The sequence below is a fragment of the Eucalyptus grandis genome, chromosome 9 (assembly GCF_016545825.1).
Source record: "Eucalyptus grandis isolate ANBG69807.140 chromosome 9, ASM1654582v1, whole genome shotgun sequence".
Taxonomy (NCBI): Eukaryota; Viridiplantae; Streptophyta; class Magnoliopsida; order Myrtales; family Myrtaceae; genus Eucalyptus; species Eucalyptus grandis.
This window is the reverse complement of record NC_052620.1, coordinates 21,483,941-21,499,452: the sequence shown is the minus strand read 5'-3', so window position 1 is coordinate 21,499,452 and position 15,512 is coordinate 21,483,941. Positions and strand designations below refer to the sequence as shown.

At 37.3% G+C, this 15,512-nt stretch overlaps 1 protein-coding gene across 2 annotated transcripts; it reads left to right on the top strand.

Annotated features, from left to right (window-relative positions):
* Positions 1-6,566: 6,566 nt before the first annotated feature.
* LOC104418571 (CLK4-associating serine/arginine rich protein) lies at positions 6,567-12,545 on the top strand. 2 transcript variants are annotated; one of them, XM_039301651.1, is made up of 13 exons: positions 6,567-6,888; positions 8,023-8,061; positions 8,206-8,348; positions 8,523-8,598; positions 8,787-9,087; positions 9,176-9,285; positions 9,490-9,537; positions 9,632-9,841; positions 10,107-10,205; positions 10,346-10,470; positions 10,968-11,106; positions 11,937-12,092; positions 12,242-12,545. In XM_039301651.1, exons 1-13 carry the CDS (start codon positions 6,692-6,694, stop codon positions 12,264-12,266), a joined length of 1,668 nt encoding a protein of 555 aa, XP_039157585.1. In that variant the 5' UTR covers positions 6,567-6,691; the 3' UTR covers positions 12,267-12,545. The 2 variants fall into 2 exon arrangements, with proteins under 2 accessions (XP_039157585.1, XP_039157584.1); XM_039301650.1 differs by having other exon boundaries at positions 6,568-6,888; positions 11,934-12,092.
* The last annotated feature ends 2,967 nt before the right edge of the window (positions 12,546-15,512 follow it).

Here is a 15,512-nt window from a genome sequence, read left to right as displayed (position 1 = left end):
CAAGATAGAAACAGTATTTGCATTGCACAAATATATCTTAATTTCTTCTCAATTTGCTATCTGAAGTAAATTAAGTAGAATCCATGCATGAAACTTTTTACAACTTATTCCCTTATTCTATAACAGTATTGAGGTTATGAGTAAGAGCTTTTACTAATTCAAAATACTGATTTTGTTAGACTTTACAATGATATAATAGTTTTTCAATTTTTTTTGTTGAAGTTGCTAAAGTTATCTATGATTAGCATGAACTCTATTTTTATCAATTTTTTTTTTTTTTGGTGTTGGGTTTAGATGTGGATGAATATAGAGTCTTGTCCCTTCATTTTCTTCAGACATGCTTAGAATTGCATAAATCTTTGTGCTAGCTATTATTGGTTTGTTGAAACAATGTTTTATGCTAATTGATAGTGTGTTATTTTTTGTGTTGAATTTTTAACTTTTACTTATGATATCTATGAGTGATGTGATTTTATCTCGAGATGTATGGAATTTGAACTCCATGGGATGAACATAATAGAGCTTGTAGCCATTTTAGGTGATTGTTGGGTTGGTGTAACTTCTATCAGAAGGCAATTCAGGTTGCCTAACTAATCTTGAATAACCCATTTTTTCACATAAGTTTTTATATGATGCTTTTATTGTTTAGATTACTTTGTTTTTCCTCTGGTTGTGCTGGTGAACATGTTTAACTTATTCGAGATGAAATTCAACATTTTTAAGCATGATTTTAACTTAAAAATTGTAAGTTAAAGTAATGACAAAAAATGATTGCAATATGTTGCAGCAATTTAAGGACATTTTGTATAACTGACTATCGGAAGAAGTGGGTTGCCATCGACAAGTTGAGAGAGAAAAGATCCATGTAATCAAAGAGAGTCAGAAGAGGCCATGTGGCAAAATGAGCAAGATGAAGGATGGCTTTTGACTCTAAAATGAGGAGACAAGTTCATCAGAAAAGTGTAGCTAGTTAGCTAACTTCAGTTAGTGTAGCTTCTAGTTTTTTTTGCTATGAGCATGCACTTCCACATAGGTGGGATCGATTTGTAAATGGTTTTTGGGACTTGTACAATTTATTATTGTTGCTAGAATTAATGCCTATTTTTTTGTGGAATTGTTGATCAATACAATGATCTACTTTTATGTGTAAGCAGTTATTTTTTTTTGAAAATTACATCTCGAGTATTATACTTGCTAAACTATTTATTGACACATTCTAATGTAGCTAAATATTCGTCAAAATTCCTAAATGCATGGATTAATGAAAGTGATGATTTGGATACATTTAGGATGAAGTGAGGTGATTTCTTTTAATTTATGTTCCCACTGTATATTGACCAAGCAAATGTTTGGATACAAATTGTACATTAACATTCATTGCTATGAACTCAATTGGGGAGAAAATCTTCACAAGTACTACTAAAATAAGAATATCAATTTCCTATTTCCTCATTAGGTTATGGTATTGCATGAAATGCAAGATTACATCCTAATCTTCTTTAGTGATAACCTGAACATAAAACTCATTCAAGATAGAGACGTCCGTGGCAAGCATGGACTATTTATAAAGATGACGATTATTAATCCCAATTGGAAATCCCCATGTAGATAAAGAGTTAATTCAGCTTGTCAAATATTAATAAAATACTGCGTCGAATTCATCGAGTGATAATTTTGACAAGATGTATCCATTAGACACTAGTAAAGGAGAAAAAAAAAAAGAGTTGCTTTTTATTCATTTCTAGAGTTGAGAATGTTATTGAAGTAGTACAACAGTTAAATTATATGAATGAAAACTATATACATGATGAATTATTCTGCCTCAGCTAATCAGTAATTATAGAAGCTTAGGGTCGGGATCTTTTACTTTCACATGTATTCTCCCACAACTGCTAGCTTGAATCACTACATGAGGTGTACAACAAAGTGATTATAGCATAGATCTAGTGTGCAAAAGCAAATTCTTCGTCATCATTTAAGGTTAAATTCTAATAAAACTAAGGGCCAAATCTTTTTCTGGTACTTGTTTTGTGCCAAGCTCAATAGGCAATCTATAAAAATATGCTCATATTTTAGCATTTTCCTATACCCTGCAATAGCATTCTAAATCTTGTCTATCCACAACAACTAAGAAAAATTGCACAGAGCTATTTGTAGACAAAAATTGTTCAATTACATGGAAGCTCATGTAAAGGCAACAAAAATAAAAAAAAAGAGCCCATGATTCAAAATGCATTAAAATAGCCAATAACAACCATATATATATCTAAGGTGCTAGGCACTTGAGGACTTCCATTTCACATGAAGCATGCAAAAGCCCATCTATTTACAAATCCTTATAGAAGTTCCTTGCACTTAATCTAGTGATCTTCTTTCAGATTGCATCCACACTCCAATTATCTAAAAACAATGATTAAATACGACTCAATGTGAGAAAAGAAGATTTGCACTTGCCATATACTATCACAATAAAGTCAATAATAAGCAATCTTATTAGTAGCTCACAACATCTATGGTGCAAAGAGATAGCAAAAGCACCATAGATGGTGGTTAGTAAACACCATTCATCACAAGGAGTCCCTTATTTTATAGCTTTTGTCCGCCTCTTCAAAATGTATTGTGATAGAATACTTGTAACATTCATAACATGAGTCAAGATACACAAAATATGCCGGGATAGCTATCCTTGCATTTCAAATAATTTGCAACTACATGTAATGATAGAATCGCTTGGACTAAAATAGACAATATGCTTCCTTTCACTACTTTCAGTTCCCCAAATACAAGTATGTAATGGCCTATCGACTTTTAATCTAAGAACATATTTCACACAAAGCATGCGCGAATTTAGCCTAAAAATTCTAATATATGAAATGAGTGTATACATTTGCAGCATGTTACAAAATTCCGCAATTCTCATCTATAATATGTGGCTTTCTTCAAGCACACTCAAAATTATCAACAACTTCAATGTTGCGATTTTTTTTCTTTTTGCTTTTCATTACAATTGACAAATTCAAACAAAATCATAATCTTTGCTCTTTGTTGTAGTTTCCTTCACAACTACAATGAAATGTGCATCTACACATTATTCCTTTGTTACTATTTGCTTTTTTTGTCCTTTTTGCACTTCAAATTCCTTACAAATTGCATATGCATTGTATTTATTATAAGTTTCGTTCTTATTAGCAAATGTCATGCTAATTCTAAATTCAAATTGTTTAGGGTGCGTTTAGTAACCATTTTATTTTCGGGAACAATTTCTTCTAAAAAATGATTATTTTTTATTTTGTTTCCCAGAACAATTTCTGAATATTTGAAAGTGTTTGGTAACTACCTAAAATTTATATTCCTAGAATAGAAATGCATCTGGTAAATCTCTTAAAATTTCTAGTCCAAATCATCTTCTTTTAATCTTTTAATAATTTTATTAAATTTTTCTCTTTTTTCCTTTTTTCTTTTTCCCTTTTCATCTTCTTCTTCCTTCGATCATCGCCCCGACGACCCGAACCACGGTGAGGCTCGGTGTTGCTGGGGGCCGGCGACACTTCGTGACGTCGCTGGCCATGGTCAAGGCCGGTGATTGACCAAAAGGAAGAAGAAGAAGAAGGAAAGGAAATAAAAGAAAAGAGAAGCGAAAAGAAGAAAAATTAGGCTTGATTCTAGAATTGTTTTCGAAAGCAAAAAAAGTAACTTTTTTTTTTTTTTTTACTTTTTAATTCTACTTCAAATATATTCTTGAGAACAAATTTGTATGTTCTTGGGAAAAATTTACCAAACGGATTTTTGTTCAAAATCTATTCCTAGGAAAAAAAGAATAAAATCAGTTACTAGAATAAAACAGGCCCTTATCGACCTTATACACGATGCTATTATCCTTTGGAGCCTATGCAATAAAAAAAAATTATAATTATTGAAAGAAGAAAGATAAAGTGAAACATGTTTAGTTATACAAAAAGATGACGCCATCCCGTTTATGCTAAGAACAAGTCAAGGTAGCTAGAGGTATTAGGAATAATCTACCACATATATGTGAATATATTAGTTAGGAAAATCTACCATCGTCATTAGTCATCACAAATTACAAGAAATTTGCCTAGAAAATCTAAAGCATCCACATAAGAGAGAGAACCTATTACGACTAGAGAATGAGAGCGTTTGAGTGGTTTTGCTAGTGCGCTTAATAGTGGTCAATCATGATCAACCTTCGCATCTTTCTACTTCGCAATGAATGTGGATTGCTCAACCTTCGTGCATCTTTGCTTTATAATGTCATTGGTAGTTAAACTTATAGTCATGATAATCAAAAATAGATTTAGTCCAAGCAAAGAAATTATCAAACGTGAATTATCTAGAAACCTTTCAAAAACTATTTAGCAAAAACAACATTTTGGTTTATCTAATATAACCACTAATTTGCAAGCTTTGAAAAGAAAAATCTTATTTGCAGTTCATTGGTAGCACTGTTCTCTTCTATATTGAAATTTCAATCTCTATTTAAGTTATTTAATCATTCGGTAGCATTTATGATAGATGGAAGAAAAGAAAGAATTTCATTAGAGTAGTGTGACTACAACCTGAGTTAAGGGTTTTAATTTTTTTTCCTTTCTTCCATTGCAAGATCATTGGTGAAAACAATTAGTTGGTGACCATCATTTGAGTTCCTCGGAATTGTTAAGAGCAGCTCACTTGCATAAGCTTACTTTCTAAAATCACTCCATCCACGCATAAATATGCTTAAGTTTTAGCCGATTGATGAGATTTAGATTGGTAGTATCCAAGCAATGTGCCATAATATACATACAACAATTTATATGATTGGAAAAAGACTACAAAAGATTGAATTGGAAGGAAGTACGGCTCATTTACAAAATTGAGATTTTTGCAAATGCAAAATACGAGTAGAGCTGAAGCGCACCTTTGTTTTGCGTGATCCAAAGTGAAGTGTAGCACTTAACCTTTCCCATCTTTCCATTGCAGAACTAGAGTGGAGTGTTGCACTCAACCTTCAGACCTCTTTGTTGTGCAAAGTTACCTTTGCACATTCATAACGGAAAATTTTCCTTTGGAAACGAAAAAAGAGGAAAGTTAATGAAAGGACAAATTTTCCAAACATAAAAGAGTGAAAAAGGGTTGATAGGGCAACTCAACTAGGTGTAGCATGAACCGGAGCTCGACACCTTTGTTATGATCCTTTTTCCTTGATAAATAGAAAAAAGAAAAATTGGGGAAAGTCAATGAAAGGGCAAAAGTTCTAGAAGTAAAGAGTAAAAGAGTGGAGAAGAAGACCGAACCAAGTGCTACTCAAATCGAAACTTCACACCTCTATAATGGGGATTTTACCTTCAAAGTTTCGCTTTTCTCCAATGGAGGTTTTCGTTTCAGAAAGAAAATGAAATAGAAAAGGAGTGTAAATGAGCTTAGTGGAGAAGATGAAAACGCACTCAATTGAAATTTGGAAGGTATTTATTGGGCAATTAATTCTTTACTTTTCACCTACAGGGACAACCAATATGTTTCTTTTTCTTATTTTGAGATGCTCCAAATTTACACGTGTCAAATTTTGAGTGGCATTGACTAGACACATGTGTGCCACATTAGCATGTGATCTGACGGTATGATATTATTGTATATTTTCTCCTAAGAAAGTATTGTCCCCATATTTCTACTTCAAAAGATTAGTGATCAATTCACACTTTTTCACAATTTTTTTTCTATTAGAATTAACATATTTTTATTCACACCAAATTTTGTTTGTCACCACATTTTGATGTCCAACTTGGGAGAATTCTAATAAACCCACGTATTCTTAGTCCTAATATCGCATAGGTAAAATTTTTGTAAGATCAAATAGATAAATGAAGATATCAAAGAACAGAGATTCAAATGCATATCTTGGTATTAATTTTAGAGCAATTTACAAATGCATAATTGGCCTAATGGCAAAAAGTAATGGGAATTTTCGAAAATCGAAATCACAAATTCATTGTCTGATCCGTATACAATTAAACTTGGGGAATCAACTTCTAGTTTAGGCTTGGGCATGCATGGTAGAGGACAAAATTCATTGTACCACAAGTCAAACAACAACAAAACTCACAAGGTCGAGTCTTAGGGTGACTGGCATCCCACAAGTGGGCAGATCCTAAATCTTTTCTTCAACATGCTTTGACCCAATTTAAACCACTCATTCAAAAACCTACATAAAGTGGGTGCACCTCCGGTCCAAGCACATTATCCATGGAAATCGCTAAGAAGAGCATAGGCTAGAGACCATAGTCGAGAAAACACGCTATATTTATCAGGACGGGTTAAATTACATGGTCATATGAAAATAGGGGGATCACTACAGCCCGGGACAAGGGGGGTGGTTAATCGAAAATTTCCCCGAACTTTCTCAATCGGGCAAAATCAACGTCAACAGGCCCTGGCTAAATCTCGCCTCCGCCGCGTGCTGACGTGGACGGCGCAGATCGCGGGAGCACGCGAGGACGCCTGGACGCTGCCGCACCCCGCCAACGGAGACTCCAGTCCAGAAGCATCGACGTACCACCACAGAAGACGCCCCTTCCCTCTCTCTCTCTCTCTCTCTATCGTCTCTTTCTCTCTCTACTGCGCGCAATCGAGCTTTAGGGTTTCGAATTCTCGAAGAGGCAAATCGATCGGTGGGGGGTTGGGGAGGTAGGCGAAGATGTGGCACGAGGCGCGGCGGTCGGAGAAGAAGGTGCACGACATGATGGACGCGGCCCGCAAGAGGGCCCAGCGGCGGGCCGTGTTCCTGGCCAAGAGGCGCGGCGACCCGCAGCAGTCGATCCAGGCCGTCGGCTCCCGGTGCCGCATGTACCGCGACGACGGCCTCTACCAGGCCACCCAGGACCAGCAAGGATTGTACGCCGACACCACCCCACTCCGCCTCTTTCATTTTCCTCCGCTCCGCCTCTTTCATTTTTCCTCTTTTTTTCTTCTCTTTTCATTTTTTCGTGGTTCGACCGTGTATTGATGGTGATAACGTGTGGTTTTGGGGTCGCGATCTCGAGGAATTGGTAGTTTTCTGGTTGGGATTGATGGGTGTTGAGTTTTGGACTTGCGATTTTCATTCGGGAGCTTAAATTTTAGGAAAGGGTTGCGTGGCGTTGTGTTCGGTTTAGCATCTGCTGCCTCCTCCGACTGTAACATTTGTCAAGCTGTTGAATTTTCGGCCTCCGTTGTGATTTCGCTGCTCGTGTGGTGTACCCAGATTGTGAAATAGGTCCATAGGTTTTGTTGCGGGTTTAAAAATTACACATTTTTAGCTTCTGATGAGTTGCCTGGAAATGGGATGTTCTTATTAGACGAATGAGGTTGGTGTGCAAAGAAGATTGTGTAGTAGTCTTTTTCTTGAGTCTGAAAAGTTGGCAACCTTTAGATATCATGGGATGGGATACATTCCTTTGGGCGTCTAAGATTGCGAGTTACAAGGTTGAATACTATTGGATGAGTTGGAGGTAGCTATATGCTGTCTCCTGATATAGTTGATGTGTGAGGTGAAATTCTCCTCCATTTTGTTTTGTTGATGTGAAGTTGGAAAAGGCCTGTTTGGGATATTTAGCCTTGTTGGATGTAACATGATTGGAACTTGAGATTTTGTGGTGGAGTGAAATTTTTCTATTAGATAAATATTGCATGGGAAATCTACAACAAAGACATCATTAGAGGCTATTATGCATTGGGTGTCCATTTTAAGAGCCTGTATAATATGGACTGAATCATGGAAGAAATTATCTTTCTGGTGCAAAGTCAATTGTCAGCACAACATCTCATATGAGGGGACTGTATTTATTGAAATTATGCACAAACATTGACTTGCTTTTGGCATTGATAAGAAACTTGGTCTGAAGTCTAGGCATTGGAAATGCTGATGAACTTTTTTTTGGTGGTATTTATGTTCGTCATTTTCATGTCCAATTTTTTGCAACTTTTTTCATGTAATTGCTTAATTTTACTCTGATATGAAGATGACCTAATTTTCAATTTCTTTTTTAGGATACCATGGAATGGGAAAGAGGATATTCTAATTGACAGGTAATAATCAGTGTTTAAAATTTTTTGTCCACCGTATCCTCATTCTCTCCTCCACAACGGAAAGCAACAATTTTTCTCATGTCAGCCTCAACTTGTTCTGTTATACCTTTCAAGATCTTAATATCTTTTACTCTTCATCTGCAGATTTGATGGACGTGCACTGCTTGATTTTATTCGGGAGTCAAAGCACTCTCGGGTTAAGGAAAAGTCAGAAGAGGAGGAAGAACTAGAGGAGTTTGTTAATTTTGAGCGTTATCGGGATTTAGTTAAGCATCGACGTAGAGGATGTCGGTACTTTTTTGAATATGATGCGTTAAATTTGTTCAACATTTGATATGCACTTTTTTCGTCTATCTCTTAAGTATGAGCACAATACATGAGAGTGGTTAATTAATATTATTGTCAATTCTATTGCTCTTCTTTTCATTTTATCTTTACAATCTAATCTTTGACCTTGACAGTAACGGATGTGGAGGGTTTGCAACATGTGAATCAAGAAATGGAAGCAAAAACTACTGCTTTATTTGCATCTGACAGGTCAGGAATTCTTGAAATTTTGTTGCATATATGTTGAGATATCTTTATTGTTTTTTTCCCTCCTTAGATCGATCTTGACCAGGTGAGATTTTTTTAGTAGTATGTATTATATTTTATCTTGGCATTCCCTTTCCTGGCTTATGTTGGGCAGCCTTGGTTTAGAGTCTTTCTACTTCTGTTTCTAGCAGAACTCAGCAGCCACAGCCTCCTGCAAGCAAGGGCTCCTATTCACAGGTGGGATTCTCTTATGACATGGATGGGAAGGAGGAAAATGCTTATTCAGATGGTGATGATGATGAGGAGGAGGAGGATGACGATGATGAAGATGTAGATGAAGATTTTAACAGTGACGATAGTAATGATGAAGGTATGGATGCAATTGCAAAAGACTTTGGAGTGAAAAGGTATGGCTGGCTTGTCCATATGGATAAAAAGGCTAAAGAGGAAGAGAAAAGGCAAAAGGAAGTCATCAAAGGCGATCCTGCAATTGTAAGCTGACTTCAATTGGTGGAGATTCTTACATTGTCATAAACAGTGATTGGATAAAGTTGTTAATTACATTCTTTGGCATTTTCAGAGAAAGCTCAGTCGAAAGGAGAGGAGGAAGGCTTCTCAAATTGAAAGGGAGAAGGAAAGGGAAGCTGCCCGCGTAACAGGGACCCGAGTTCTTCATCATGATCCCTACCGGTAAGGTATTTTAGTTAAGTGTCTTGTAGTAGAAAATTTAAGATGTCCATTTGCTGCAAATGCAGGGAAAGAAGGCAGTTGTTTATGTGTTTGTCTTATATATCACTGACTGGTTCTGTCATAGTGAGAGAATGGTTTTCTTTCTACAGAGTGGATCTCTGTCATGTAATCTAGCATCTAATGCTGCCTTGTCTTAATTTTTAGGGAGACTAGACGAAGTCCAACTTATGATGCTTATCCCCGTTCTCGAAGGTATGTAATCATTCTTTGGAAGGTGGACCGCTGTTAGTTTAACTTCCTGTCTAAAGATGTTGGTAAATTCTGTTTCATCTTCTTGCTTATGCAGATCCAGATCGAGGTCACCGTCATATTCACCGTCATACTCCAGGCGTTATGGTCGTGGATCACACGCTAATGATGGTCATAGAAGCAAGCCAAAAACTCCTAAGATAGAGTTTATTACTGAATTTGGGGGCTCTGGTGATTCAGGGGGACCAAAGCTTGAAGGACTTTCTCCACCATCATCTCCTCCATCTCAGGCTGATGTGCCTAACCGGTCGGAGCACTGGACCTTTAATTCTTGCAAAGATAGATTGGACAGTGTTTACTGCTGCAGCTTACCCCCCCGTTTTGTTACCTGAGGCAAACCTTTGTGATCTAGAATAGATCAGGCCTAATATTAACGACCTAATGCAAAGAGGGAAAGGGAAGGAAGCTTCCTTTCTGAAGCTCATATTTCCCCTGAAACTGGACTCGTATGTTGTGCTTGGTTTAGATGGGTGATATACTATCAGTATTCCTAACACCTTTCCGTGTTGCAGGCCATCATCCAGTCACATACTTGAAGCCCTGCATGTAGATCCTGCATCTGGGGTGTCCCTTGACAAGGAAAAGAATGCTAAACAGAAACCATCAGCGAGGTACATGATTGGATCTGTAACCTGTTGTATTTTCTGATGTCATTTAATGAGTATGCGTCTGCAGACATAAGGGTTAACCACAGGCACTTTTGCATGTACTGAGACTCTTCTTTTGACTTTGTCAACTGTACCTTTTGCAGCACTTCTTCGGCTTTAGCAAAGTTAACAAAAGGAACATCTGGGGGGCCATCAAAACAGGGAGAGAAAAGGGAAACTCCTCAAGAGCGATTAAAGAGAATAATGAGTAAACAGCTGAACAAGCAAAGTATGGCCCATGATACTGCAAGAAAGTTCAAATTTATTGTTTCTACTGCTCACTGCTCTCTCTCTCTCTCTCAAATGTGTATGCTGATTTGAGTTCGTTTCAAATGAAAACTGGAACTGTTTTCTGGCTTTAGGCTTTTTGTTTCCTTGGGAATGAGTTTGGCTCATGAAAATAGAATTTTTAACTGAATAAAAAATTGGCTACCTATATGAGTGGGGTTTTAAAGATAGGAAGCATGTTCAACACTGAAAAGTAAACTCTGTTCTCCTTCGGAATAAAAATTTGAAGACAGTTTCTTGCTTGTCATTATAAAAGTGAATGATATTTTTCGTTTTCTTATGGAAACAGTATTTAGTTTGTGATAGTAAGTAATTTCTGTGTTGTTTTCATTTTTAGATAAAAATGTAGACACTAAAGTGGTTTTCTTAAACCAAATAGGCCCCAGCTGTCTTCTTTTGTGCTGCATGAAGACTAGCTTATGACTGGTTGTCTTGCAGTTAAGAAAGATACTGCTGCTGAAATGGCAAAGAAACGGGAACAGGAGCGACAAAGGCTGGAGAAGATAGCAGAAACAAACCGAGTAAGTCGCTACAGACATCGGAGCCGCAGCAGAAGCTACAGCCGTTCCCCTCCAAGGTATGGTGAATTGTTTTTGTAATAGCAAACAATTTCTTTTTATGTTTTTAGGTGCTTGTATGGTTAGTTTCTGAAACCTAATAGTTACTCTTGCTAAAAGGTGACTGAGTATATGACTAGGCTAATTGGTTGGTAGTGGAGTTGCCTTTCACCTTTTTCCAGTGGTACCAAGGCCAAACACTTTATCATTGTGGATTGTTCTTTGTTTGTCGATTGCCTTAACATAGCCAGCTTTGGTCAAGCACTTACATGGTTCAACATAGAAGTGTTTTTTGGTCGGTCTTTTATCATCAAAGAACTTTCAATAATGTGAAAACTTGCATGGGACCACATTTAGTGTGCTGCTAGTGGTTGTTTCATTTCCATGAGAAAGAAGGTATATATCTCTTTTCCTGTGGCTTTTGTGTTTGCCATATTACTAACATGTTACAGAATTAGGGGAGTTTTATTTTATTGTACTGCTAGTAGTAATTTCATTTGCATGAGAAAGAAGATATATATCTTTTCTATGCCTTCTGTGTTTGCCATATTTACTAACGTGTTACAGAATCAGAGGAGTTTTATTTAGTGCCTTTTGGACAATGTCTTGATTTACCGAAGGCTGGTCTTTTCCCTAGAGAATGAACATAAAATTCAGTTGGTCATCTTGTAAAGTGTTGAGTTTCATTCTGTCTATTGTCAGTTTTCATTCTGTCTTTGGATCATCTAATACCAGCAATAAGTGGTTTTCTCCAAGGATAATCCCAAGAATGAGGTGGTTGTCATAGAAGTTGATGCATAACAAATAAAATTAATGTGTTTTTACATCCTTATGTGTTGTATTGCAGAAGGTATAGGCGCAGTAGAAGTCCTAGTAGAAGCAGGAGTTCCCGAAGATATTACTCTCGATCTCGTTCACGCTCTCGTTCACGTTCCCCTTCACGTTCCCGGTCTCGTTCCCCATCTCGTGCCCGCTCTCGCTCTCAATCTGTGTCTCGATCTCCAAGGTAGCTTTTATGCCAAACGACCTATTCATTTATTGCACTTCGCACAAGAATTGATTATCTTATTTATTCTTGTGTAGTCTACTGTGTATTGACTGGTAACTGGATTTTTGGTGTCCGGCAGATTTATAGGAAGTGGCTTGTTTTTGCAGGGTAAGAAGCCGATCAAGGTACTGAAGTCGCTCAATGAACACAGATTGTATAAGTCTCTAGTTGGAGCCAGCAAAAGATCTTATCTTTCAGAAAGTTGAGCCATATGATGGTAGGTTTGAGGTTATTGTACAAGAAAAATTAGTGCAGGGATAAGGACTGAGCCTTCTCCAGACACTGCCGCGAGGTTTTATGTAGGACATTTCGGTTGGATTTAACCAACTACTATCTCATTGTCCAATTTAAGAGAACCTCGTGCATCTGTAATTTTCTTCATAACCGATGATGCCTTTTCTTGCGACTCAACTTGTGGATGCGACCGTATTCATCACCAGGAAAACATGGACGAAAGAATCAGACGATTCACAAAGCGTTTTATTTTCTACATTTGATGGTCAAAGTTCATTGTAAGTCGATTTCCTGAGCCTAAAGGTAGGATGACATCAGCTCAATGTTGCTCTGGCCTAAGTGACCTCTAATGTGCACTTCGAGTGACCAAAATTACCCTTTTGAAGACACGTCGGGAAGATGTTTCCCTCGACTTCATATGATAAGTTAATTGATCATGTGTCCCATGTGGATCTCAGCGGACAACGGTTATGATGATCCGGTCGTATCGAATTCTATCGATTGTTGATCCTTTTCTGACGGTCTAGGAAACATGAAAGTGATCCTTAAAATGAATGTCTTTACCAAATGGATGTGGATCTTCTGCTCTGCATGCTTCATGCGTGTTTCAGTCATTTTCGGCCTTTTATTCATATCTTCCTTGCATACGACGACATTTTAGAATTAGGTGAAACGCAGGAGAGTATGGTGCAGGATCGAAGATCTCCATCTACGTGGAACAACTCATGCTAGAGAGGAATCCATTGATCTACAGTTAATACCATTTTGAAAAGCAACATGGGTATTGAGTTTTATTTTTTCCTTGTAAATACTGATTCACCTATACCTTATTGGTAAAGATATTGGATCTTCAAAATTCTTAGCCGTCACGCCACTAAGTGAGTGATTGAGTGCGTAGCTTCTTTCTCAATACCCTTTTGAAACGGTGACCGAATTCCAAAAGTTCATCATCCCACAAAGGTCTTAGCACTCAACTTTGTTCTACAGCTCTCTCTAATCTTAATCATTTTGACCTAATACATCCGCGAGTATGCAGCCCGTGATAATAATTGCTGGCCGACCAACACGTGCTCATCATCGCACGTTTTGCGCCTGGCAAAGTTCTCCTCTCACAACTCAATGACCTTACACTAATCTTTTCACATGCAAGAAAGCGCCTATTATGTTCCCTTGAGTCCACAACGTTCTCATTACAGCTGTCCTCACGTGTTTAGAGAAATCTTCCATCTCCAATTTTCTGGTCTATGTTTGAGAATTTTTAATCCTTTCTTTCTGATTAAAAAATTGGGACAAAGTTGAGATTTTTTTAGGGGTATTTTAGAACAATGTCAAATTTAGGGAGAATTATGAAAAATGAGGATGATCTTCTCGTTCACCTCTCTTGGACTGTGCCACACCATCATCGACCATAACACACGAAGCTCATGCGGGTGATAGCCATGTGCATTGCCTTTGTGTTTTCCTACATGGTGTTTTTCTTTATCGAGATAGAGCCAATCATGATAGTGTACATCTCGCCTAGGAAGCACCGACATTTTCCTAGAGCGTTCATATTATATTAGACATTTCGACATATGTCTGACACTCTTTGACATTCGATTAATATGTGTCGAAAAGTCTGACATCTAATCAACTCTCTTGACATTCTCAAACACGTGAATCTAGAATACTATTAGACAAGTTTGGAATTCCGATACGCATGGGGTCAAATTTAAATTTTTTTAATAAATGATGAGTCAAAATGGAAATATGTAAAAAATAAAAAAATAATAAAAATAACAAAGGGGAAAGAAAAAAAAAAACTTAGTATTGTCTTTTATTTTGATTCTCACTTTCCGTAACATATAATTCACCTTCTAAGTTTGTTTTTCTTCTCCTCTTCCAACATGCATTGACATACGGGTTTAGAATGTTGATTGTTTTTTTTTTCCCAAGTTCTATGAATTATTTGAATGGAGTTGAATTTGTTAAATTGAAAAAATGAATGATATTAACAAATGGTGGATTAATTTTTTTAGTATAAATTCTTTCTAAGCTATACTTTTATTATTTATTTGTTTGTGAATTTGAATCAAATTAATTTGACAAAAATAATTGTAAAAATGATAAAAATATGCATTTAATATATAACGTATCCCAACACGTTGAAACTCTTCATTTTTTTTAGAAATGACATGTTAGCATGTCGTGTTGTGTTGTGTCGAGTATCGAGTATTAGTGTCAATGCTACTTATCTCGCATATCTTTCCACTAAGGCTACATGCACAGGGGTATGCGATTGGAGTCGCCGTAAAATGGGTGGTGAGTATAGTGTTATTGATAATATACTTATCGATATACAATCCGATCACCCTCAAAGATTTTCTCATCGAGGCGTGCTCTTTTGGTTGATTTCGGGCTACCGGTTGTGATGATTCTTCATAAATATGCCGTGTACTCACTATGCATGTTGCATGCATAATTTTTAGAAAGACTTCAGACAAAGAACTAGGAAAACAAGATTACAATGAGAAACACAAAATTAATATGATCATCATCAAGTTCCTGCTATGTCTAAAAGAAAAAGGAGGAGAAGAACAGCAAGCACAGCACCAGGGAGGGTTAGTGGTGGGATCTCTTCCTCCACCCGACCCCGCCGTCCGCTTCATGCTCATCTGCGTCATTGGGATTCACTTTGTCCAATAGGCCTCTGCCATTGAAATCATACTACTTTATAGAGAGAAGGCTGCCATCACCTACTTTGACAAAAAGCTCCTCAAGAATGTCGCAGTCGACTTGATAAAGACTAAGTTCATCCTCATTGCCACCTTCCTCCTTAATTGGGTCGAAAGACGGCCATTGTTACTGAGGAGCATCGGCGAGATGATCTTCTGGCTCACCTCCCTGGAAATGTCCCTCACCATCATTGACCACAGCCACACGAAGCTCACGTGGGTGATGGCCATGTGCATTGCCTCTATGATTTTCAGACGAGGTCTTCTTCTACATTGGGATGGGGCTGATTACGTTGGTGTACAACTTGGAGATCTTCCCACTCTGCGTGTGCAGGGGTGTGCAACTGACGTTGCTATGAAAACATGTGGTGAGTATAGTGTTTTCGATGACATACTTATTGACGTACAAGACAAACACCCTCACCACCCA